Source organism: Cariama cristata, unplaced genomic scaffold (assembly GCF_000690535.1).
Source record: "Cariama cristata isolate BGI_N322 unplaced genomic scaffold, ASM69053v1 scaffold6669, whole genome shotgun sequence".
NCBI lineage: Eukaryota > Metazoa > Chordata > Aves > Cariamiformes > Cariamidae > Cariama > Cariama cristata.
This window is the reverse complement of record NW_009637293.1, coordinates 6,134-30,928: the sequence shown is the minus strand read 5'-3', so window position 1 is coordinate 30,928 and position 24,795 is coordinate 6,134. Positions and strand designations below refer to the sequence as shown.

The following is a 24,795-nucleotide window of genomic DNA, read 5'->3' as shown; positions in this document are numbered from 1 at the left end:
TCTGACAAAGTTACAGAGAACAGGAATGTTCTCTTAATCTGTCTAGCTGTTGTGTTTTGGTAAACCCAGAAGTCAAAAGTTCTGACAAAACTTTGATAATTCATGCAAAATGAATAATTTTTATATCTTTATTTATTGCAGAAAATGACACTTGACTGAAGAGCGTAAGTCACCCTGGAAGAAGTTGCTTCCCTCAGCTTTACATGAGCAACCCCATCCTATGAGGAGGAGGAGAAGGAGGATCCATCAGCCGCCTTAGCTGCACCATGGGGACTACCGGTGACGACATGGCTTCGGTGGAGCAGAATGCCTCCTTGAACCCTCTGTGCTTCGAGTGTGGCCAGCAGCACTGGACAAGGGAGAACCACCTCTACAACTACCAGAACGAAGTGGACGACGACTTGGTCTGCCACATTTGCCTTCAACCCTTGTTGCAGCCATTGGACACTCCCTGTGGACACACTTTCTGCTACAAGTGCCTAAGGAACTTTCTGCAGGAGAAGGATTTCTGCCCGCTGGATCGCAAAAGACTCCATTTTAAACTCTGCAAAAAATCCAGCATTCTTGTTCATAAACTGTTAGACAAGCTATTTGTTTTGTGCCCCTTCTCTTCCGTGTGTCAGGAAGTCATGCAGCGATGTGACCTGGCGGCACATCTCAAAAACAGGTGAGCGGTGCAGATGTTTGCGTTGCATGTTCCTTACACGCTTGGTAGGCGAGTCTGTGTAGCAGTAGAAATTGGGGACAGGAGAGGGTTGGTGGTGGTTTTTAAATTCCCAGTAGAAGACCTTAGGAAATGGTCAGTCTGTAACTGTGCACAACTAGAGCACTGGATCCCGTTTTGGACATCGCGCCAGAAATAGTGAAGAACGCTTGGAGAGAGTCACGGGGAGAACGGCATGATTCACTAGAGGTCTCAGAAACATGACTTAGCTGAAAAAGTTAAAGAAAATGGGGGTTGTTTATGGTAGGGGGAAAAAGACTGGGGAAGGGGAAAAATGAGAGGTGTGCAAACTCTGTCTGCAAAGAGGAAGGAAATAGTGCAATAGGAGCAAAGGAGATTTAGTTCAGATTTTAGGAAAAGAAGCTTTATAATGATCTGGCACTGGCACAGATTGGTTGGGTGGTGGTTGTGTGTTCCCCACTTTGAGAAGTGTTTATGAACGTGTTAAATCAAGGAACGGTTACGGCAGAATTGATTCTGCTTTGAGGTAGGCAGGTGGACAGGGTGTCTCTTGAGACTCCTGCAAGACCTGTTTTTCTCTGTTTTAAACAAATAAATCTGTTTACTGAACAGGTTGATGATATGTCTAGTGAGCATGATATAGTTTCTAGGATTTTTTTGTTTGTTTGCCGCGATTGCTTATCAAACACTTCCAGCACCCTCTTCCTTCGGTCGAAACTCATCCCTTCACACCAGTGGGAAGTTTTGGTGCAGCTCTTGTGGGTGATTTTGTACATTCCAGTATTACCTGCGCCTAAATGTTTGGGACTGTATTTTGAACTCTTAAGAATTTTATAGTTGTTCTGCTTTATGCTGTCCTCCCTAAATATTTAAAAATTTAAAAAAGGCCATGATGGAAAGAGGGAAATAAGACGATTATAAGGTTGGACCTTGCAGTCCCTTCCAACCTGGTATTCTCTGATTCTGTGATTATCAAATTCAGGTAGAATGACACTGCGTATTGTGCAGACTGGTGCACTTTGTTCTTCCAGCAAAGGAATTGCCTCTGTACCGGCTGTGCCGTGCCCTGCTATGTGAAGATGTTTCATTCTTCCCTGTAAGGCAATGCCATTTTTCTAATAGAAAAATGTTAAACTTGTTTTGAGTGGTACGTTTGACTACTTTTGTTTCCTCTATAGGTTGGAGAATATTTTCTGTAAATAAACAGGGTTTTTATAATCATTAGCAATTTCATTACGTGAGTCATGGGCAAAAACTTGGGACATACCATTTATGTTAAAGCTAAAATATGGTGGAATTAATGAGTCAGGGCTAAAAGAAATATTCTGTGTATCAATACCAACTAACTTTAAACTGTTTAGAGATTATGAAATCGTAAGAGGAGTATAGTGAGGAATTATGTAGGGAAGGAAATTAAGTATTCAAAAGAAATGCATCTGACTTCAGAGGATCCAGTTCAGGTGAATTGCATCTGCTACCAGAAAATATTGCCTGTGTACACCTCAATGCTATTTGAAAACCTACGTTCATTTCGCAGAGAGAGGTTTCAGAAAAGTAGGTAACTGTCCCTGCAAAAAAGCCTCAAAGCCGGAAGAGTGAGCATTGACGCCTCTCCGTTGTACGTAGACAGAAGGCACTAGGGACATCCAACTCAAGATGTGAGCGTTTTTGTTAGCAACATTCCTAAAAACAAGCACATTGTCTAGTGACTCTTCACGAAAACGGGTGGTACGAGTCCTGGCTCTTCTGGTCTGCTCAGTCACCAGCTGCCATGAGATCTTTTCATTTCCATGACTTCATCGTGAGCTTTGTTCTTACCTGTTTTGCCTTCTTTCAATGTGATACTTTTTTTTTTTTTTTTTTTTTTTTTTTTAAACCGGCCTGCATAAACTTCAGCAGTTGCCTGTTTCATGAGGGTGTCTCATGGTTTGGTAGTCTTACCTGTGCTGGCTCTCTGGGCAAAGAGCCCTCTGCATTAGGGTTAAAGACCCCAGGCCCAGGGGGAGGGACAGTGGAAGAGGTTTCCTTCCCCCTGTACCTCCCCAAAAGGAGGGTGGTGTTAGCTCTGTGCCTCCTCCGTCCCACCCAGCGACACTGGTGGCTGCCCGGATGGAAAAGGTGCGTGGATGTACCCCATGAACTCCTTTCCAAGTCTCTGTTGATTTGGAGGTGAGAAAGCCTGTTTGTTCCATTTATAATCCTAATATTAAACCGATCTGATTTTAATAAAAGGCAAAATGCTGGCAAGACTCCTGCTACACATTTGGTTCATCTTCTGGTTTCCTGCTGTCATCTCCCTCACCTCTTCGGTCCATTTTCCTTGGTCGGCATCTCTTTGAGTGAGATTAGGGCTGTTTACAACAGGGCCACGTGATTTATTTGTACGTGGAACACTATGTATGCTCCCTTTAGGTATACGTGAAATGTTCATTTACACAAGGTTATTAGGAAATCTGGGTGAGCTGAGTTGCTAGCTTTTCCTGTTTGTTGGCTGGAAAAAAGCTTTCAGTTGCAGAAGGCTGCTCATTTTCTATTCCTTCTGTTGTCTTGGGATACTGATACGCGTTTTGAATATATGGTGATGTACAGTTTTCAATTAAGTTTATTTGCAAACATGTGAACACCTGTAAATTATCATTGCTGACATAAGCAATGGCAGCAACTGCGTAGTTTGAATTTTATTTTATATGCGTTAGTGAATCCAAGAAAATTCTACTACTGATCATTAAATGTAGGAAAGAAATATAAAATTCAGTATTATGATAATTTTCAGCATAGATTAATATAAACCAGTCTCAACAAGCCCTTACGTGAGCTAGTTTGTATTTCTAAGAAATGCGGTATGGTTGGTTAGTTTTCACTGTCTAAAAACATTCACACTCAGGTTTTCCAGTGTTGTTTTAATCGGCTCCGTTTGAGTATAAAAGCTGGAAGAAAATGTCATCGTATCCACCAGGCACCTCGGAATGCAAGGTTACTGCAAACTGCTCCAGCAAGGAGATGAGAGGCACCAGATGCAAACTTGATTACTTCATGGTCACTAATTGCACTTCATGATACCTCATTGCATAAAGAAAATATTCTTCATTTATCAGTCTTTCCATTTCATCACATTCACTTGGGAGCTGTGGTTTTTAAAGTTAAACACAATGCACAGATTCTGATTTAAAGGGAAAAAAAAAAGTGAGTAATGCTGAGTGGTGCTGTTTTTCCCAGTCACTTGATATAGAAAATTTGCTAATGTTTAGTAAGGTAGATGCCGATTCCACTTCTAAATATCAAAAGTAAATCTTTCAGAAGGAAATCTGGAAAAAAATTACCGAGTTTTTCTGTGTATGATTCTTAATTCAGTTAATTCTTACGAATTATTCAGACCTGAAGAAACTCCACTGTACAAAAACATACTCTGAAATTTGTACTGCTTTTTAATGAGAGGGTTAGGTATTGTGTTTATGTATTGCTTTTGAGTTGGGCTTCCATTTTCCCTCCTATATTCTCCTGTGATCGTTTCAGTTCTCATTTTGAATGGAGATATTTTTCCAAATGTTTTAATGTTGAGGCCAACATTCAAGCCAATTTTATGTCACGTCAAATTTGAACTTTATGTAGGATTGTATTTTCTGGAATTGAAGAAAGCATTGAGCTACTCACTGTGTGTCACTTGGCACGCTTAATACATGGATTTAGATCCAACAAGATCTGCGGGCAAATTAGTTGTACGGGTACAGAATTTTATCATTCAAAATCTTGGCCATCCCAGTTATTTGGGGTTTTGTGATGGCGCTGTCCATGTTAGCTGCCAGCACCGTCCCTGCCCTGCTGGGTGTAGCAGCAGGAGAAGCCAAGGGGGTCTGTAGGATGTAACCGTCTTTTGCCCGGTCTTTTCTTACACCCGAGTAAGCGAATAGGCAGCAGATCTCCATTGCTGGAAAGGTGAAGGATCTTTCCATGGTTGTTCCCTGCTCTGAAGCCACCAGGTTCCTTGTAGGCTCCTCAAATTGTTGGGTGCGAGAGAGAAATGAGCAACAAACCCACTTCTTTTTCTTTTTCCTGAGTCTTCTCTGATTCCCAAACCTAGATAACTCCTAGTGCCTCCTTTTCTTTTCTCTTTTTTTTTTTTTTTCCTTCTTCTTTCTTCTGCTGGCAAAGGAAAAACCAAGATGGAAGCACTTAACTGTCCAAAGCAGCACCGTGGTTTACTTTGAATTGCAGCTGTAAGTCTTGCCACGATTATTGCTTAAGGTGACTTTGCTGGCAAAGTTTTAGGAGCAATAGCAAAGGCGTTTGGGTTGCTTCTCTGCAGTCTTTGCTTAAATTCAGCTCCTGCTTGGAAAATGATTTAGTGCATCTGGTTTGAGGCTATTTGTTTGCTTTCATCAAACCTCTAGGCTGGGCAGAAGCTGATTGCATAAGTTACAGTGAAATCTTTCTTTTCAGTAGTCAGTGAGCAAATGTGTTTTTCGAGCCCCTACTGTTATTCCACGGAATACACTGTAAACTACATCTTAATTTTGTATGAAAGCTCTTTTTATCTGCAGAGAGGGATTGCTGCTAGTGTTCCAAGAAGTCAGTTTTTAAATGAGAAACCCGGCAGACTTGGCTGTTAAAAGAAAAAAATAAATTTTCTTCTCTGTTTGATATGGCTTAAGAGAAGTTGCAGGTAAAAGCTGTGCTTTGTTACCATCCAGAACTGAGGAAAAGCTGGTGCTGGAGGGAGGCGAGGAGGGAGTCGATGAATATAAGCAAAAGGTCATTTTACATCCCAAGAGCAACTGCCCCTCAAGTTTCCCGATAAATAACATCACTTGGTTTAGCTGGTTGTTTCAGTATCTCCTCTCTTAAACGTCTTGATTTATGAAAGAAATTAAATAATTGCTGGAAATTCTAAAAAACATTCCTGCCTTTCTTCTTGCTTTTAGCCATGATACTCTGCCTTTGTAGGTAGGTATGAAATGCCATTCCTGTAATGACTCATTTCAGTCTCATTTCAACCCTTATTTATACAATTTGTTGTATGAGAATGGAGTCCTGTACCCATAAAAAGAAAATCTTCAGTGCTCATTTTGATCCCGCGATGGCCATCTGTGTACGTAACTTGTTGCAAGATTGAGTCCAAAACGCTCTTTATCCCACATATTTGTCAAAAACAGTATTAGGGAAGGTGTGCACCTTTAGAGATTTATTGACACTTGTTAACTGTTACAACTGCTGTATGGTTTTGCTGTTTGTGAATAGTACATTCCTATTGCCAATAAAAATCATTTTATGTTGCAAGTGGAAATGAAAAATCTCCTTATGGCTGTGCTTGAATACCAATACTGGGCTTTGCTGCTTGCTAGGTGGCATATCGAGTGTAAAGACCGAGGAATTGGCATCCCGTGAATTAACGTCTCCACCAGACAACTGCTTTCTTGGCAATGCAGTTGCACCATACCAGGCTGAAAGTCGTAGTCTGTTACAATTACTGGTGAATTTGGGGAAGAATCTGGGATTTTGTTTTCCCCCTTTTTTGCATTATGGAGTGCTTCACAAAAGGGATTCCACTGAGCTGAGTAGGTGTGCTCGGGAGGCTGTTTACATTTCTTGATATTAGCCTTTGAAATGATAATTAAATATCATTGGCAAAAATAAACCTCAAATCTATTTACGTTTCGCGCGACGACTTTCATCAGCTGCCAGGTGACGATGGGGGAATGTGCTCTGCGAAGGAGGGTGGAGGAGGACCTGGCTGTGGTTTGGAAGGCTTTGACAGAAATTGGGCACTTCAGGGCTGGTTTTTGTTCTGTCCTGGTTTGATACAGTTTAAAAAAAAAAATAAAAATTTTCCAAGGTCTGCTTTGCCGTCTGCACCAGGTCCTTCAGGATCGGCAGGCCTTGTGAGCTGGCTGAGTAGGAGTGGACAGCCCAGTTTTGGTAGAAGATCCCTAGGGAAGCGCCTGGTTCACAGAAGCAGCCCTGTAAGGCTGGACTCTGCCGTCCAAGCTCAGCAGGATTGCAGCGTGGTCCTCCGACAGCGTCCGTTTTGAGCTATTCGTTCCCCTCTTTGCTGAAAAATGGCCACTCCTGTGGCAGAGCAGTTCGGGGATGGCAAGGACGCGCAGCGTTGGGGTGGCTTTGTCCTCAACTCTTGGGGATCGATGCTTTGGGAGAGCAGCTCTATCAGAGCCCCCGGTAGACAAGAGGTTTCCTCTGCAAAAGCGTTTACCCCTTGCTGTGTTGCTGCAGAAGTGAGTGATGTTGGAGATCCATCTTTTTTTTTTTTTTTTTTCTTTTTTTCCCCCTGTTGCCAGTGCTAAGATTTGGGGGAGTGTGAGACTGACCCATGAAGTTAAAGTATTTTAGAATATTTGAGGGAAGGGGTTGCATCTCTCCTTTTCGTGGCCTTTTGGGATTCTTGTTTTGAGGTTCGCGTTGTGAAATGGTCAATGGTAATTTCCTGCTGAGTGTCACCTGTAACTGTGTGTCTCTGGCCACCAGAATAAATTGAGACTGGCCAGATTTCTTAGCTGATCAGTCCCGCTATGCCAATGATTTGATGTAGTAAATATTACCTGGGCAAAACCAAGAAGTAGGGTTGTCTTCCATCATTAAAATCAGAGAAACTTTTTCACAAGGCAGAACCTTTCAAATCATTTTTGTCTTCCATGCTTGTATTTTCTTCACTTTGAAGAACAAGATGACCAGCAGTCACCTTGGGGACAGCCCCAAGAAATGATTTCTTAAACGTGTCGTTTCATAATGTGACCTGTCTCTAATTTATGTATTTATGTATATTTCACAGCACATTTGGGTTACCTTATGCTATTCTTCTAAACGTGTATGTCATGACTGTAATGTATATACAATGATCGATCCATATCCGTATCTCTCTCACGTTATGTGTGTATGACACTGCTGGGGGTCACAAAAGCTATACAGGTGTCTTTATGAACATTCTTTGGAGCTGAATAACTTTGTTAAGACTCCTTCAAAATCCCTCATGCCCAAACAGTCTAACCATAAGATTATCGAATCCCCTTCACAGAATGTCAGAACAGAATTGTGATTCTCAAAACACTCTGGTTTAACAAGTTAGGACATCGCGAGTCTTCTGCTGTCTTTTACTCTGTTAACACATTTCTTCTCCCGTTGCAAAAATAAATCCTTTCTTCTTTTGTTTTAACAATCTGTCACGTTCCCAAACAGGGAGTCCTTTCGAGAACACGGTTCCTTTTTTCTGACACTGCTGCGGTACGAGCATCTTTAGGTGGTTAGCAGCTCCAGAGGCAGGAGCTTTAAGAAGGACATCAAATACTGTGAGAAGTGACACAGCAGACACTGGCGAAACTGTCACGCGGACAGGTGTAAGACTGGTGTCCGCATCCAATTATCTACACGTAAATGTAAGACCATTCGATAAATGAAAGCTTTCTGTGAATTTGCAAAATGGGAGCCCTTCTTTGCGATAAACTATTTGTAGCATTTTAAATAAGCGATTACACTAAGGATAATGAGAATTCACAAAAATGAGTGAAAAGCGCCAGAAATAGTGAAAAACGCCAAATGCTGATGGAGCATCGTTACACGAGGGAAAGGAAAAAATTGCACCTGCTGTGTGAAGTCAGGAAATAAAAAGAGGAGGCAGGAGGAGGATGAAACATCTTTTGTTTCAAGAGGAGACGGTGAGCAGAGCTGTTACTTCTGCTAAACTTTTCATACAAACTCCTAGTCAAGCATGATTTTTTTTTTTTCCCGTATTTTAACACTTCGATTGCAATATAGGTAAAATTTTCATCTCTTTCTTCCCCTCAATGACACCAGGAAAATATGATGCTTTCTTTTCTTGGCTTACTAAAGTGAAAGGAGATTGCTTCAGTGGGTCTCCAAATGTGTCTTTGAATGGGGCTTCTGTGGAATTTTGCGCCAGTCCTGTTTAATCTTTCCAGCAAGGTTATCTGTCAGAAACTGGAATGTACATAACGGCGTAAGTCCATGTTCAGAAGGTGTTACAGTGCATTTAGCTTGTGGACAAAAAACTATGTAGTTTTGTGAAGAAGGCAGTATTGTTTTGGGGTGCTGTCCACTAAAATGTATTTTGGCCTTAAAATGCAATGTGTTTAATATTTTTTTACGATTTGTTTAAAGCTGTGGCTTTGAAGAAGGCAGATTTCATTTGATGGAGTGCTGGGGCATTTGGTGCTACAAGCATTGCTGGAGGCTTGAAGCATGGTATGAATGTTGTGTTCACAGGTGTCCGGGGGCTTCTCATCGGAGGGTTGCTCTGGAGAGAAGGAAAACCAGCAAGCTGCAAGCAGAAGCCGAGGGCGAGAGCGGTCCCAGTCCCAGTGGGATGGAGCAGCCAAGCAGTTTATCTCCGGACGCCGATCAGGGAATAGTGCCTGCCGAGCAGAGCTTCCCCTCGCCCGCCCTTCCCGCGTGGACAGACGAGCCTGGCATCGACAACTTGCCTTTTGAGGAGAGCACGGTAGCAGACAGTATGTCATCACTTATCTTCTCGACTCTCTTTTGTCAAATATGGAAACATCTGTGGTGTCGGAGCTTGTCTCTTACCAACTGTGAATGCGCGTCGTCTTCTTCTGCTCTTGTCTTTTGCAATTCCTGCAGAAATACTAACGGTTTTTTGTCACGTGCAAGTATACAACTGGGATAAGGTCACAGTTAGGTAGGAAGGAAATATCTCAAGAGCACGTGCCAGTTATCACGGTGCTGTGTCATCGTTTATCGTATCATGGTGCCATAGTTCATGTTAATCTACTAGTAGCGCTAGCCTCACAGCGAGATGGCAGGAGCGTAATTTCTGTAAAAAAGTTGTTTTCTAAGATGAGATTTCTTTTCCCCTCTTCCCCGACCCGGACCAGCAGCCTTCCCACGCACGGAGTGCTGTCCTGCTCAAGCGAAAAGGCAGCTAAGTAACTCCTGCAGCCATCTGCACCGAGCGAGCAGTAACGTCTCTAGCATCTGGGATTTTAGAGAGGAAGCGCTGAGCCTTACGACAGAGGAAGGTGGTCCTGTCCGCTTCCTTCTCCTCTGTATTTACCATCCTTTAGCATCCTCCTTTTTTCTCTTTAGTTGTCTCCAGTTTGCTTCAGAAGTGGGCTCCTTCTCTTGTCCCAGTAGCTCGGTAGCAGCTCCTAGTGCAGTTGTGAGACCAGCTGATGAAGAGGCATGACCAAGTTGTGTGCCGTGGGGTAACCCCTAAAGCGCATTTTTATCGTCCCCCCCAAATATGAATATACAAGTGACCTGATTGGAAATGAAGTGTATGAAATTTATTATAAAGAACAGGATCCCAAGGGTTCAGAATATCCTTTTCCAATCCAAATGGCCCCATTTCAGGAAGCATGGATGCTGCTGAGTCGTTAGAGAGCTGCTTCTAACGAGCTAGGTGTTCCAACAAGTAGTGGAACTAATCCAATTGCACTTGTTTAGTTTGTTGTTAAACCGTTGTCGTGTGGCCTGTCTATGTTGTCCTTTGATTTGCTTTATTGAAAGTGAATGAGGTATAAAGGATATTAATCATCTTTCTTTTTAAAAATAATTGGCAGCAAATCAACAGCCACCTACCCTGCCTGAAGGAGAGATCACTACTATTGAAATTCATCGATCCAATCCTTATATCGAATTAGGAATTAGCATAGTGGGTGGCAATGAAACGCCTTTGATCAACATTGTCATTCAAGAGGTTTATCGAGATGGGGTCATTGCCAGAGATGGAAGACTTCTTGCTGGAGACCAAATACTTCAAGTATGGAACCTAATTACGTATTCTGTCTGCCTGCTTTCCATTCACTCCTTGCAGAACCGCCTGTTAAATGAGATGGGAGATTTTCCTTGTCAGGCTATGTTGTGTAAATGTTAGCGTTGCAATTATCAGTTGGAAGGCAAATTAATATTCAGAGCAGAGCCTGTTGTTCTAGCGCTTTTGGCTATCATGCTTTATGTTGTTTGTCAGACCAGTTCCTGGAATTATTTTTCTTCCTTAGCATCTCTTATCAATGTTTAAAATACGAGTTTATTTTTCTGTTTTTAAATGTTGTGGGACTTGATCTTTATTTCAACTTTAGGCATGCTTTCCAAAGGAACCCGAGGTTACTTTTGGCTAACCAGTTGGCCAAATTTCTCCTATGTAAAAAGCAATTTGTGGATTGTAAGGCTGACTTCATCTAAACTGTCATTTTAATCTGGCTTCACTGTTACCTTCCAATAGCCTAGGCGGTTGACCTGCATCTTTCAGTATGTGTAAAAAAGTCAGCGATATTCTTCACTGGCATGATTTGAAGCAAGGCGCTCTAAATATTTTTCAAAAGAAGTAAACAAAATTAACAAAGTATTTTTATTACAGTTTTAAGTAGCTAGCCACAGGCAGTGTAAAAAGATCAAATGGTATTAATTTCGGAGTTATTTTGTTTTAGGGGAAGGGGTTGTTTATAGGACTCAAGAATGGCAGTGACCCAGTCCTACATAAACAGGACAGTCCTCCAGCTTATTTCTATTTTTAATCATTCCACCTGAAACAAGTATATTAACATCATTTCAAAACGATGTCAGTAACAATGTTTGCATTTGATCTGATGGCCTAAGATCAGTCCGAAAGTAGCATCAGCCTTTTTCATTTCACGTTTTTTTTGAAATCAAGCCGATAGAGGTAGCTTAAATACTGTCGTTACCCTTGGAATGAAATTAGTTTGCACTTCAGAAAATGAAGTCCCTTTTGAGAAACGTGCCTTTTTCCTCTCTTGGAGTGTTAGCATAGTGGCTGGCCGAGAAAGCAACCCAAGAGGTTTCCAAAATGTTGCCTTTTTAATGAGCAGTTGCAGACACTGATTGAATGCTACCTAATTTATTTCGATACTCAAGGGCTCTCCTTGGTTGCCAGAATAGGGAGCCCGAGCTCCAGGGAAGCTTTGGAAATTCTTGCTGTTTAGGCAGGTGTCCTTTACAGTTTCCAAAGCCATAAGTGGCAATAAATGGACTGGAAATAAGATTTATAAGCTGCGGTGAGTCTTCCCCATCAATGTGCTGGCTCTGGGGCTGTCAGATGCCAGGAGGATGCCCACGAGAGCCCTTCTGTCATGCCGAGGGAGAGGAACAGGAGGTAAAAGCCAAGCTTTTTGGAAGATACATCGTCTTCATTGCTTTGAATTTACCTGTGCAGGTGCTGAGCTGTTGTATTAAAATGACCAGGCTCGGTCTCTGCCAGCTGTAATTAAGTACAGGGTTAGATGCAGCTCAGCGTGCACGCCTCAGTCGGGTATTTCCGAAAATGTCTTCAAAGGCTTTTATGAGAAGTAAAGGACTAAAAGAAAGCCAGAAAGGACTGTGAGGTGAAACTCAGCATTTTCTTGCCCAGTCAAACAAGAAGTATTACCCTTTCAAGATCTGAGGGAGCAGCCTTTAGTAACAGCTACATAAAAGCGTAATGTTGTCTACAAGGTGTAGATAGGTGCCTAACATTTTCAAAGTGCTCGACAAATTGTCCCTTTTTTGGCTGGACTGCAACTGTAATTCATGTAAAACAAGTCCAACGAGAATTTCTTTCCCCAAGAAATGCTAAGGCTGTTTTATTCTGAAATTGCAAACTGCCTTGTAGAAAGAAGAATTACGTTTTATTGCGTATGTTCTTCTGTGCCCTTTGAATGCTTCCATATTTTATGTATTTACTTTAGCTAGCGACAGCTAAAAATAAAACTAGATTTAATTTAAGGGCTCTGACGGATGAGCCCTAGGGGCTTTTGCAGGCTCTCTCCTAGCTCTGCCCCCTTTCCCTCCGCCCCAGGTTACAGCCTGTCTCGGGACAGCAGCAGCCCGGGATGCGACCGTGGTTCGGTGTCTGAGCGTGGTCTGTTGGGGTTCGTTTCTATCTGTTAAAATTATAGGGCAGGGGTTCCTCCCTCGGGGCACAATAGTACGTGTGAAGGATGAAGTTTCAGTGTTAGCTTTGAACCCCTTCTTACGGAACAAGGCAAATACAGCTTTTGTGCTGGTTTTTGCGGTGCTCTAGTTTTCTGCCAAATCGCATTGCACTGTCCGTTCTTATCTTAACCTCATAGCGCAAGAAATGACTGAAGATTACTGATCTTTCTATCAGTGGGCCACGTAACAAACAGAATTTTTGTTTAGAAGGAGGGAAAGTTCATTCTGTTTCTCATTGACAAATGAATTTTGAGTGACGCAGGTTATAAGTCTGAAACTCTGACCTAGTTGAAGTCGATGGAAAAATCTCCTGAGTTCTGGAGAACTGGTACAATCACCTTTTTCTACTGTCTTAATGAAGAAATATCATTATTGTGGATTTCAAAGGTTTTTTTAATTTTTCACATCACGGAAGTACTGCGGATTGTTAGACATAAGTTTTCTTCAGAGATTAGGATGTATCCTTTGAATAGCTATGATTTTATAGTTTGAAGTGATGCTGGGCTTGACACTGAAAGCACATGCAAAGTTCTTGTTCTGGAGAACAAACCATGTGAAGATCTATGGAAGACAAGTCTCAGAGATCAGGAGAACAAGAACCCTGGACTATGATGACAGAGAGTGTTCACTGTTAGAAAGATGTTGTCACCTTTGTGGGAAAAGGCCTCAAGTTTCACCAGGGGAGGTTTAGAGTGGATGTTAGGAAGAATTTCTTCACCCAAAGGGTTGTCAAGCCCTGGCACAGGCTGCCCAGGGAAGTGGTGGAGTCCCCATCCCTGGAGGTGTTTAAAAGATGTGTAGGTGTGGTGCTTGGGGACATGGTTTAGTGGTGGGCTTGGCAGTGCCAGGGTAACGGATGGACTTGATGATCTTGAGGGTCTTTTCCAACCTAAAAATAGGTTTGTAGATTGAGCAGCCAAAGTGGGTTTGCAGAGGAGGATGGAAGGGTGAGAGAGGAAGCCTGGTAGGGTCAGATACGTCGGTTGCTCCAAGGTTGGTTTTGCAGTGAGCTCTGAATTTAGTTTGGAGAGGACTTTATTTTCATAACCAGCAACAATGAAACACCTGAAAATATCATTCTGATTTTTGTTGTTGTTGTTTTGCAGGTCAACAGCTTTGACATAAGCAACGTGTCACACAACCACGCTCGAGCCGTGCTTTCCCAGCCTTGCTCGGTCCTGCACCTGACGGTGCTGAGGGCCGCACGCACAACCACGCCGACACCGCCGGCTCCTTGCGGGAAGACAGCTTTCAGGTGACGCTGCATAAACGCGACTCCAGCGAGCAGCTTGGCATTAAACTTGTACGCAGAACAGATGAACCAGGCGTTTTTATTCTCGACCTTTTGGAAGGAGGGTTGGCTGCTCAGGACGGCAGGCTCTGCAGCAACGATCGCGTTCTTGCAATTAATGGACATGACTTGAAGCATGGGACACCTGAGCTTGCTGCTCAGGTTATACAGGTAATTTGCATTCCCTACCTGAGTCCTGAGCTCAGCTTTATTTCTTGGGCAACGCCTAGGGTAGAGTCTGTCCCAGACAGAACAGCTAATGTAATGCCTGAAAGCCTCCAGCGATGCAATTTGCTGTGATTTATGTTCTGGAAATAATAGTGCAAAACAGGGTATGCCTTGGCACCTGGCAGATGAACTTCACCTCTTCAGAAGTGAAAAGTGCGTTAGTCTTCCCTGGCATACCGCCCAAAGGTTAGAAAACTGCTCGTGTGAGCAAGGAGAGCACCATGTAGCCTGTTGCTTTGCAGAAAAAAAAAAAAAAAGAGGATTATTGTTGTATTTATGTATGTACTCTAGTTTTAATCTCTTGGTAAGCCTTATAGAAGTGGGCTTTGTTTTGTATTGATTTGCCTGTGCGTGGAGTTGGAGTTAAAACAGGAAAGTGATTTGTCAGACTTTGTGGAAGCAACGGGTAGCAGCTGGGAAGGAAAATAAATAGGTCTTCCGTGAGTCCTGTGCAATAAAACTCATTTTCTGAGTGTTCCAGAAAGGGCTGTTCCCAATGTCTGGCTCTGCTCTGGACACACTACCCAAAGCTTGATGCCGTATGACATAGGACCCTTCCCACTTCCCACAGGAAAACCTTTACTCCATGCCTTTCTCCCAGGCGGTAAGGAAACAGCTGCAGCACCTTGCTCCTTCCTGCCGACGGGATGTTGGTGAAAATCGCTCTGTTTTTAGGAAACTTGGAATAGACCAGTAGTAGGTTCTTGGGGTCTACTACAGTCATTTTTCCTTAATCCAGCACCATGTGGAGAACTGTGATAAAAATTAGTAGTAAATATTTGTTTCAGAAGTCATTTCAGGAGCTTCCCTTGCAGTTAAAGGAAAATAACAACAATCTTGGGAATTGTACTTTCAGTTTCCAGGTTTTGGACATACAGTGAAGTGGTCAGAATTTTACACTGGGTAACTTTTATCCATTGAGGTGTGGTTTTGTGACAATGGAAAGAGTTGATGGTTTATTTAACATCTGGTAGCTGAGTCTCCTGATACTCCCAAACTCCAGAATTTGATGGTCTGCTTATATATAACATCTTTCTTGGAAGTCTCTTTGGGAAGCACCAGAGGTATTCAGAGGTTGTGACCAAAATCTGCAGACCCTGGAGCCATCACATGGGCATTTCTTTCTTTCATTGCTACATGTTGCAGAAGTTCGCAGAGGCTGCAAATGGAATTGGGTGATTTTTTTTTTTTTTTTTTTAATGTGTGAAGCTTCATACCACAAAGTAAGAAACGGTCCTTTTGGTGATGGATTCCAGCTGATGTAAATACAACATCAGAGGCAAAGGAGGAGTGTTAATATCCCTCCGTTCTGGGGGGAATTGCAGGAATAAGCCAGCAAGGGATTGTGCAGTCCGAGCAGTTTGTGGCACCCCCGGGAACTGAAAAACAAGTTCTGCTGTTGTCTTGTTTGATATTTCATGATACGTTTTCCTCCCTCTCTGCTAATAATCAGTATCCCATCAAGTTCATTACTTTGTTTTATGTATTCAACAGGCTAGTGGGGAGAGAGTGAATTTGATCATCTCTAGACCCCTGAAGTCACAGACGGTCAGTATTATCCGAGACACCGGGACTCACAACAGCAACCCACACCAACACCAGTCCCAGCAGCTGTTTCACAGCAGACCCAACTCGCATAAGGTTGGTGTTTCTCCTTCTAAGAGGTATAAATACCATTTTACTCATGGTCTGAGTGTGTAGCAAGGCAAGACTGGAAGAAACGCTTATATCTTCTTTTTTACCTACTTAAAAAAAATAAAAGACAACTTCCAAGTACTCAAATCCTGCATCATGTCTGGAGTGGAATAAAAGGTATGCAACAGCTTTTCAGTATTTTTTTGGATTTGCTGACTGCAGTGAAAGAAGCAAGTTCTCTGAGCTCAGAGAGCTGTAGTTGCTAGACCTAGTCTAAGGCAGTGGCTCATGTCTTACTGCTGTATGGGAGAGCTGTCATCCAAGAACATTGCGGGGCGGGGGGGTTTGTTGCCACTGTGCTGGCTGCAACCAGCAAGGACAGGAGATGTGGTGCACACCATCCAGCACAGAAAGAGCACGTTGGAGGCATGTGTCATCTCCGTGAGCCAGCAGTGCTGGCTGCAGGTCTGCCGAGTTCTGCAGGGTCAAGCAGAGAGAGAAAGGCAGAACGAAGAGATTTTCATGAAGCTAGTGTCAAATTACCTGGAAGACCTGCAGAAATAAAAACTGTGCTCGAGATGTTCTTGAAAATGACTAGAAAGTTAGAAAAATATGACTTCTCACTGTTGAGATGTTGACGTTGTGAAATAATTATAATTTTGACCATGTCAGCCAAGCCACCTTTCCTCCTGTCTGCTCTGTTGGCATCACTGTTTAATGTCATACTCCTGTTGGGAGCATTTACATGTGTTGTTAGTATTTTCTTTTAAGAGTTTGGGTAATTTCAGGAAAGAACAAGTGAGGCTCTAGGAAGCTTGTTTTCCTCCTGAGGGACAAAGGTGAGGCTCCTGAATACAGTTAGTGACCGTTAGTACTTCCCACAATGTTAGGCCGTATCAGCACAGCAATTACAGCTCATCTGTATGGGAACTTGAACCCCCTCTCCATCTGATGCCAGCATGGGTTGTGTTTACCGCAGTTCCAAAGTTGATCCGTTGGCTGAGCTGATTTCCCTCACGTATCCATACCATCCTCAGCTCTTTCAAAGTGGGAAGCCCCGTGTAACCACAAGTGGACATTTCCCACGTTTCATACCATTTATCTTTGCCTCTCTCTCATTAACCTACAGTTGGCTTAGAAGTCTTGTGGCTTAAAACATGGTCCTATAATTGCATGACACCAGCCAGTTAGTCCTAAAGCATGAAGACTTAAGAAGGAGCTAGCTGTCTTGATAAGCTATGGTATGTATATGTATAGCTACAGATGTGATGAACAGGTATATGCAAGGAGCGGTGTCAGTCTGAAGGAGCATGTGGCATCGGAAGTCACAGAAAGCAGCGTTGCCATTTTCCAAGAGAAGGCAGGGGAATAAATAAGTATTTGTGGTTGGAAGAATCTCCCAGCTTATTTCTTCTGTTATTTTGGATTCCTTGCAAATGTTCTGTTGATTTAAGATGCTACTACAGGTGTATGTGCTGTGGTTTGAATGTATCACTAAATATCCTGAAGAGGAAGGGCTTCAGCAAATAAAATATACTTTGACTCAGGTTTTGATCCTTTTGATGGGGCAAAACTAAATATGGGCTAAACTTTAGAATTCAGGTGTTTAGGAAATGGAACACAGGATCTCTTCTTGCTTGAAGGTTAGGTCCTCTTTGTAGTCATGAGGGAGTCTGCACAAGGCACCCATTACCAGCCTGTGGCATCGGTTGGCCGTAGTCACTTTGTGCTCGGGGAGATTCCCCGTGCCGGCTGCGAAAGGCAGCATGCCGCAGAAGGGCTTTAAATGGTCTCTCTTTGTCATCATGAAAACACACGTTCTCATTTCTTAGGAGCTCCTCTGTAGTTCTGGGCCATATCCTACTGACAAATGAGGTAATGCTGATGTTCACCAAGACATGAAAAGATTTGTTTCTGGTTTGTGTCCACTCTTTTGACCATATGGTTTTGTAGTGCTGTCTTAAAATACAGCCTACTCCAGTGTAGGATGCTAAGAAAAACTGGAGTGAAATTTTCAAGATGGGCCTTTATAAACGTTCTGTCTATATTTCAGTATCTACATGAGTGGCTTTTTTGGGGGTTTAGTTGGTTTTTTTTTTTCTGACTTGGAGGAAATCCAGCTGAAGCCCATTTGCACTACTTAGTCCTTTTAAACCGTTGTGTTCAAGTGCCAAAGTATCGCTTTGGGGTGTATTTAGTTGTGTTTTGTTCTGCTTTTTTTTATTTTTAAGTTTTAACAACGTTATTTATCCTTGTCAAACAGGATCTCTCCCAGTGTGTTACATGCCAAGAAAAGCACATTACTGTGAAAAAAGAACCACATGAATCTCTGGGAATGACAGTGGCAGGAGGCAGAGGCAGCAAAAGTGGCGAACTGCCCATCTTCGTGACAAGCGTACAGCCTCACGGGTGTTTGGCAAGAGACGGCAGGATTAAACGAGGTGGGGCTTGGATTTCCTGGTGCTCTGATTGCTCATTGAGTACGTGCTCCGAAGTTGAGGGTGTCAAAAAGTCTCTTCGCAGATGTAGGGAAGCGCTGATGGATGCTTTTTTTTCATGTTTCAATGATGGAAATGGAGTATTTAGTATCGCACTTCCACCTTTTCTAGGAAAGGGATGTTTGGAGAACGATAACAGGGGAAGTGGATAAGGCCAGGAAATGTCTGGTTAAATTCTTTAAAGCTGACGGTAATCCCCTGAGCTGAGGGTCCGGTGTGATGCTTTGTGCTGTAGTGCACGCATCCTGTTTTTGTGTTTCATTTGGTGGGCTGGGCCCCACCTCTGTCCGAGGAATCTCTGCTCCTCAGTATAACACCTGAACAGCAGAGATGCTCTGATGACAGGCCACAGCTCACCCGTGCCAGGTGTACCCCGACAGCTACAGCGGTGCTGAGCCTGGTTCCTGAATGCTTTATCCTCTGGGACTGCTTGGGTGTGCTGGTCTTCAGGGCTGCTACAGCACCCGTCCTTCTTCCTCGGCTTTGCAGAAGGGAAGGTGGGGATTAGACTCGGCGTAGGTGAAGGCAGTCCTGCCTGATCGATAGCAAAGCATTTGATGGTTAAAACATATGGTGTCCTATGTGAAGCAAAGACTGCCTATGGGATCTCCGTGATTCAGAGTTCACAGAATTACAGATTGGTTTAGGAAAGAAATTTAGGAAAAAAACTTCACAGATTGCAAATTTAAAAAGAACAGTGTGGGAGCATGCTTGTATGCTCCTGAGAGAGGGAGATTTACACCCACATACCAACGGGTATGCTTTCTATTTCTGTACTACTATGAAAAACACACTTGACAGAAGAATCGCAATTGCTCTTTCATTGTGTAACATTAAAGTAGCCACAGCAGCAACAAAAGTGATTTCAAGTTAAGCTGGACCTCAACTTTAGCTTTCCCTGGGAGGAAGAAGCTTTTAAAAAAGGAGTCTGGTTCCAAATGTGACCCAGGCGTTCGTCCTTTTGCTTTGGTTTTTCTGTCTTTCATTGGTAAGTGAGACATTGTGTGAAAGAGGAGCCTGTCACTGCTTGGACAGTAAATAACACTCTTGTTTTCATCCTGAGGCTTTAAAAAAAATATTGTGAAATAAGATAAAAATTGTGGCAGTTTTTTTAGTGGCTTCGACTCTTTCCAGATTATCTTTGTAGAGATGACCCATCTTTCTTCTAATGGACCAGGTTTTGTACCAACCTTTCCAGTAGTTTTTTTAATTCCATTTTGTTCTGTCTAGCTACAAGTTGGAAAAAGCAGAAGACCTAGAATACTCTGTGGAGCCTCACTTACCTACAAGTGTCGGTTGCTTTGTGGTGGCTGCATTGTTCCTTCCATCATTCTTCCTTCCCTTTTAAAGTTAGGGTGGACCTAAGACCCACCACTGGAAACGAGTATGTAGTGGCGTCTGCAATAACAGTTGCAGCCGAGATGCTGAGATGCTCAGATGATTTCTGTATCAAATTTTCAGGGCGATATACCATATAACACATACCATTTGATGTGTTATGTGGAAATAAATGATACTGATCCAGCTTAATAGTTCAATACATTGATGTTTCAAACTGACAGTATAAGGCTTCACAGCTTTTCACATTCCCAGGCTGTTAGTTCAGACTGTCTCAGCTCCAAAAAATACAGAATTAAATGAAACCCTGGCGCGGGAGGTGCTGTCGGTAGGAAAGACTTTGACAGACTGATGCGTTCTCCCTTGTGCCTTTGTACAGGTGATGTGCTGCTGAACATCAACGGCATTGATTTGACTAACCTCAGTCACAGCGAGGCGGTGGCCATGCTGAAAGCTAGTGCTGCCTCTTCGGTAGTCGCCCTGAAAGCCCTGGAAGTCCAGATTGTAGAGGAACAGCCCCAGGCTAATGAAGAACAATTGAGTACCATCAGTGAAAATGAATACGATGCCAGCTGGTCACCGTCGTGGGTCATGTGGCTGGGACTTCCAAGGTACGGAATTAATTGATAAAGCAATTAGTTACCTGTTTTAAGCCAACTCCAAGAGAGATACGAAAGCAGAGACCTTACTAGTTGCAGCACATCTGCCCCTATTTCTGCCCAACTGCCCATCTCCGCAGCGTTTGGTTAGCAGTGTGCTTACGGAGCGGACTGTGAACGGGAGCAATGTTTCCTTAGGAAACTGGAAGATGAATAGACTTGGTTTATGCCTTCACAAACAATAGTAACTACCCATGTGGATTCTTCTCAGTGAACACAAGTCGTCTTTTCTGTTGTTTAACCATATCGTAACTTTCTGTAGAATATATAAAACCAGAGAGATTATTAATAAAAACACAAAGTATATACCCACGTGTCTCTTTGCTAATCTGCTACCTAAATTTACGAGGCCAAATATATAACTTTAGAGTATTGGATCAGACTTGCCATTCTGACAGACTCTTGACATAGGTCTCTTGCACACGTATGAGCCTGTAGTTACAGGTCTCCGTGTAGCGATAGGACAAGAGGCAAAGGCTTTAAACTGGAAGAGGGAAGATTTAGATGAGATATGAGGAAGAAATTCTTCCCGGTGAGGGTGGTGAGGCAGTGGCAGAGGTTGCCCAGAGAAGCTGTGGCTGCCCCATCCCTGGGAGTGTTCAAGGCCAGGTTGGATGGGGCTGTGAGCAACCTGGTCTGGTGGGAGGTGTCCCTGCCCAGGGCAGGGGGGTTGGAACCAGATGGGCTTGAAGGTCCCTCCCAACCAAACCATTCTATGACGATTCTATGGTGGATGGTTTTTTTCATTACGTCCATTCAGAGGTAGCAAAGATGATGCATGGATTTTTAGATCTTTACTTAAAAGTAGAAAAAGCCTAAACTGACTGGAGGTGGAAGAAAAATGCACTGCATTTTTGATTTGCAAACTAAACACGTCAGGTATCCAGTTTCCGCCCCTGTTCTTGCCACCTGTGAAATCCTTAAAATGCCATTCTATTACTGTCACTTCACAGAGTTAACTGTGTTTGAGTAATTATTCTGGCACTGCATTATTTCTTTTAAAACACTTTTCTGTCTCAAGATTATGGTTTTTTTCAGTAATCGGTTTGAATATTGCAAAATTTCTCTGGGAACAGAAGTTTAATCGTCATCCCTCCCCTTCTCTTCCACGCTTAGCACAGTGGTAATGATGAGACAGCAGGTGTTGTGCCTACTATAAAAATATCTATATGTGGTATACATGGCTTTATCTCTTCCTATCCTGTGCTTCCATTCCACAGCTGCCTACATAGCTGCCATGACGTGGTGCTGCGGCGGAGCAATTTAGGGAGCTGGGGTTTCAGCATCGTCGGTGGCTATGAGGAGAACCACACGAACCAGCCTTTCTTCATTAAAACAATTGTTCTTGGAACTCCCGCGTACTTTGATGGAAGATTAAAGTAAGCTGAAATAATAGTAGTAATAATAATAGTCAACACTTTTAAATAGTTACGTGCTGGTGCAACTAATTGCTTAAGGAAGTAGACTGTAGCATCTTGTGCTGGGGGGATGATGCAGCCCGGTAGTGCTTTGCCTCCCTGATGAGTGTGATGCAGGGAAATACGGGGTGTTTCTGGTGGGCGAGTGGTGTCTGTCAGAGGTGGTGCGTGTGCTGGCACACACAACATCACCTGATGTCACCCGCTGTCACCGTCTCCCTGTTGAACTCTTCTTTAGGCTGAGAGACATCGCAAAATGTGTATGTGCAGAACTGGCTAGTTCGTAACGTTTTTATCTTCCTAGAGAACAGCTAAACAACTACAACGTATTTCCATAAAGTGGGGGAAACTGCTTTGTGCTTTCATATAGCCTTCTGAAGCCACTGCTGGAAACTCTGGTACTGACGATGGGTGCTGCTGGTTTAATGGAAGGGCGAGAAAGTAAATGAAAAAGATCTCTGAAAAGATCGTTAAGGACCTGAGTCCCCATGCCAGTGCCCTGAGAGTCATTAGTTGGCAGGAAAGACACTGATAAATGAGGAAAGGTCAGTAGAGGCCCCTGAGATGGTGGGAGCTGGATCACTTGCCCCACAAGGAGAGGGCTTCAGGGGCAACCAACAGCCCCTTCCAGTTACCTACAAGGAGATTATCCAGTACCTATATGGAGATTATCAAGGAAACAGAGCCCAGGCTTTTCACAGTGGTGCAGGGCGAGAGGACAAGAGACAATGGGCACAAGTTGAACAAAAGAGGTTTGAGACTCGTTATAAGGAGAAATTGTTTCCCCATGAGGACAGTCAGCATTCTATGAGTCTGGACCACCAAGTGGTGTGGTCTTTGCCCTTGGAGGTTTCTGAGACCCAACTGGATAAAGCCCTGAGAGATCTCGCAGCTGACTTTGCTTTGAGCAGAAGATGCATCTATAGACCTCCTGAGGTCCCTTCTGACCTTAAAGATTACACAGTTTTACTTACACGTTAAGTTTGCATGCAGCCCCCAGGTCTAGTATCCATATATGCATCTTAGCCTCATGTAGGATTAGTTCAGAACTAGGACTTACAATTCCTATTAAAGGTTCTCTTGTTCGTAAATGGATTTTTTGTGAAGGTGGCAGTGAAGAATATGCAACTTGAAGTTTTACGGCACGATTTTTACATGTAGATTTACTTACAAAGTAACTTCAGAAAAAAAATGTACTTATGCCTAGAGCCTTGACAGTAATTGATTTTTCAGGTCAATGACTAAATAAATAGATGAAAAAATAGCTTGGCTGAACACAAAATTACTTTTTTTTTTGGCCAACTGTGGAACAGTTTGGATTAAATGAAAGATCTCAGTTCAACCCAAAGTAAATAATTTCAGATTCAGGACTTAGAAGTATTTACGCAAATGGAAATTCAAGCATCATTCCTAAGAAGGGGGGAAGAGTGGTTGTGGTCACACTTACCCCCTTGCAAGGAACGGAAAAGGTTCTCTTGTGTGATAGTGTGGTGGAACCCTCTGTTCCAGTGTACCGTCTCACTGAGAGTATGGACTTAAAAATGGGCCGTCAACAAGAGAGAGCTCCTTAGAACCTGCACTGTGAGTTATCGTGGGGCAGGTCTTTTTGAAGCTGTTCTGTTTTGTTTAAATTATCTAAATGTTTTGTTAGGCTGGAGAGGAAAGGAGTAAATAACTTCACAGTTCAATAGGTAAGACAGTTTTCTGCCTACGTGATCTGTCTGGTGTGATTTTATAGAAGGTGAAATGACTTCAGCAGAAGGGCTGGGTGAGTGAGACCCCGCTCAGTGAACTGTAGCGTTGTGGTTTGGGTGATGGGGTACCCTGGTTCAGACAGAGAAGGACTTTTGAATGCACGTTTGGCTGGTGTTGGTCACGCTGCCTCTTCTTCCTCTCCTCTGCCCTACTGGAGGGCACCAAGAGAGCTCAGGAGAGCATCTTTTTGCCATCCGTTTTGGTGCCTCCGGTAGCTGGGAGGATCGGTTTCAGGAAAAGTCCTGTTTGATCTCCAGAGTCATGTTTGACTGCTCGGGGGATGCTGAACACACTCTCAAGTCGCAGAGAAGAGATGCCTGGAGATGGAGCATGTTCAACGTAGGAAGAACTTTGGTGCTTTTTTTTGAAGTTTCTCTTGAGCTTGTAAAAACTGAAACTTAACCCTTCGAGGTCAATTTTCTCAAGGCCAGCAAACAGCACCTTCCCAAACTTCTGTTCCCTGCTTCAAAACGCAGAGATGCTACAGCTTCTCAGTTGAACCATCTGCTGAGGGAGATTTCAAGCCAAATGGTTACGTTTGACAAAACCGTAAGCCATTGAAAACAAGGTTCTCAGTTGGAATGCGGTTGATAACCAGAAGTATCTTTACTTACACCTCCTACGGTGAAGGCGTGTTTGGTGTAAACGTGTTATAATCCACACAAACAAACAGAAATGCTTCTGTCATGCACATGCTATCTCATTAGCTTCTCTTGACTCCTCCCTTAGATCTTCCCAACTCTTCTCTTTTCACATTTCCCTACGGGTCAACTCTTAATTCAGAACTATTTTTGTATTAGAATTGAAATCTAGTGATTCAGGAATTTCCAAGATGAGTTTCAATAGTAAAACAGACTTAAAATCGAACCCCTTTGGGTTTTTTAGCTACACTTCCAACCTGCTGCAGACCTGTCAGCCCAGCGATGAAGTGCCGTTTGTTGGTGTGTACTGGTTACTGCAGAGCAGTAGTCGTCATCTGGGTTTTTTCTTCTTGTGTTTTTCAGGTGCGGTGATATGATTGTTGCTGTAAACGGGCTATCCACGGTTGGAATGAGCCATTCTGCACTCGTTCCCATGCTGAAGGAGCAGAGGAACAAAGTAACTTTAACTGTGATTTGCTGGCCTGGAAGCCTCATATAGATTTGCAAATCGCTTTGGTTCAAGCGGTGTCTTTTTCTAGATAGCTGGCACAAAAATCTCCTCTATCTTATTTTCACTGTTGATACAGCTGGTTATAAGCAGGGCCAAAACTGCTGTGTTTTCTTTTTTACGGGCCTCTCAGAATTACTCTATATATCTTTCCATCCTGAAATAGCCATTTCTGTTTGCTATATCTATTGCTGATGCAAATGCAAATATACATGAGCTCACAGAG

At 43.1% G+C, this 24,795-nt stretch overlaps 1 protein-coding gene across 1 annotated transcript; it reads left to right on the top strand.

Moving 5' to 3' along the window:
- The first annotated feature begins 266 nt into the window (after positions 1-266).
- LOC104167865 (ligand of Numb protein X 2-like) lies at positions 267-24,792 on the top strand. The gene is given in 10 exon segments (XM_009708255.1): positions 267-667; positions 8,915-9,159; positions 10,231-10,430; positions 13,705-13,795; positions 13,798-14,060; positions 15,612-15,758; positions 18,016-18,193; positions 19,968-20,199; positions 21,468-21,626; positions 24,425-24,792. Coding segments are annotated over 10 exon segments (2,052 nt in total). The 3' UTR covers positions 24,561-24,792.
- The last annotated feature ends 3 nt before the right edge of the window (positions 24,793-24,795 follow it).